Genomic DNA, 359 nt, shown 5'->3' on the forward strand with positions numbered 1-359 from the left:
ATCGGGGCCCCGGCGCTGCTGCGGGGGCTGATCCCGTCCTACGGCTGGCACTGCCTGTGCTCGCTGGAGAGCTGCTCCAAGATGGCGCCGCTCTACAGCCGCAGCTACCTGACCTTCTGGGCCGTGTCCAACCTGCTGGTCTTCGTGGTCATGGTGCTGGTCTACGGCCACATCTTCGTCTACGTGCGCAGGAAGATGGCGCGCGTGGCGCGGCACACGGGCGCCCACCCGCGGCACCGCGACACCATGGTGGGGCTGGTCAAGACGGTCACCATTATCTTGGGTGGGTGTCATTAGGGGTCATTAGGGGTCATTAAGTGGGTTGGTTACCATCATCCTGGGTGGGTGGTTAATTAGGG

At 63.5% G+C, this 359-nt stretch overlaps 1 protein-coding gene across 1 annotated transcript in view; it reads left to right on the forward strand.

Moving 5' to 3' along the window:
- The window catches only part of LOC103620411 (lysophosphatidic acid receptor 2-like), a gene marked incomplete at both ends in the record, with an annotated part of 6,214 nt that continues 5,855 nt past the window's right edge, over window positions 1-359 (forward strand). Inside the window, one exon of the mRNA XM_017741186.1 lies at window positions 1-283. Coding sequence (XP_017596675.1) covers window positions 1-283 — 283 coding nt within the window. The remainder of the gene's footprint in view (window positions 284-359) is intronic.

This window comes from Corvus brachyrhynchos, unplaced genomic scaffold (assembly GCF_000691975.1).
Source record: "Corvus brachyrhynchos isolate BGI_N302 unplaced genomic scaffold, ASM69197v1 scaffold118, whole genome shotgun sequence".
NCBI classification, from domain to species: Eukaryota; Metazoa; Chordata; class Aves; order Passeriformes; family Corvidae; genus Corvus; species Corvus brachyrhynchos.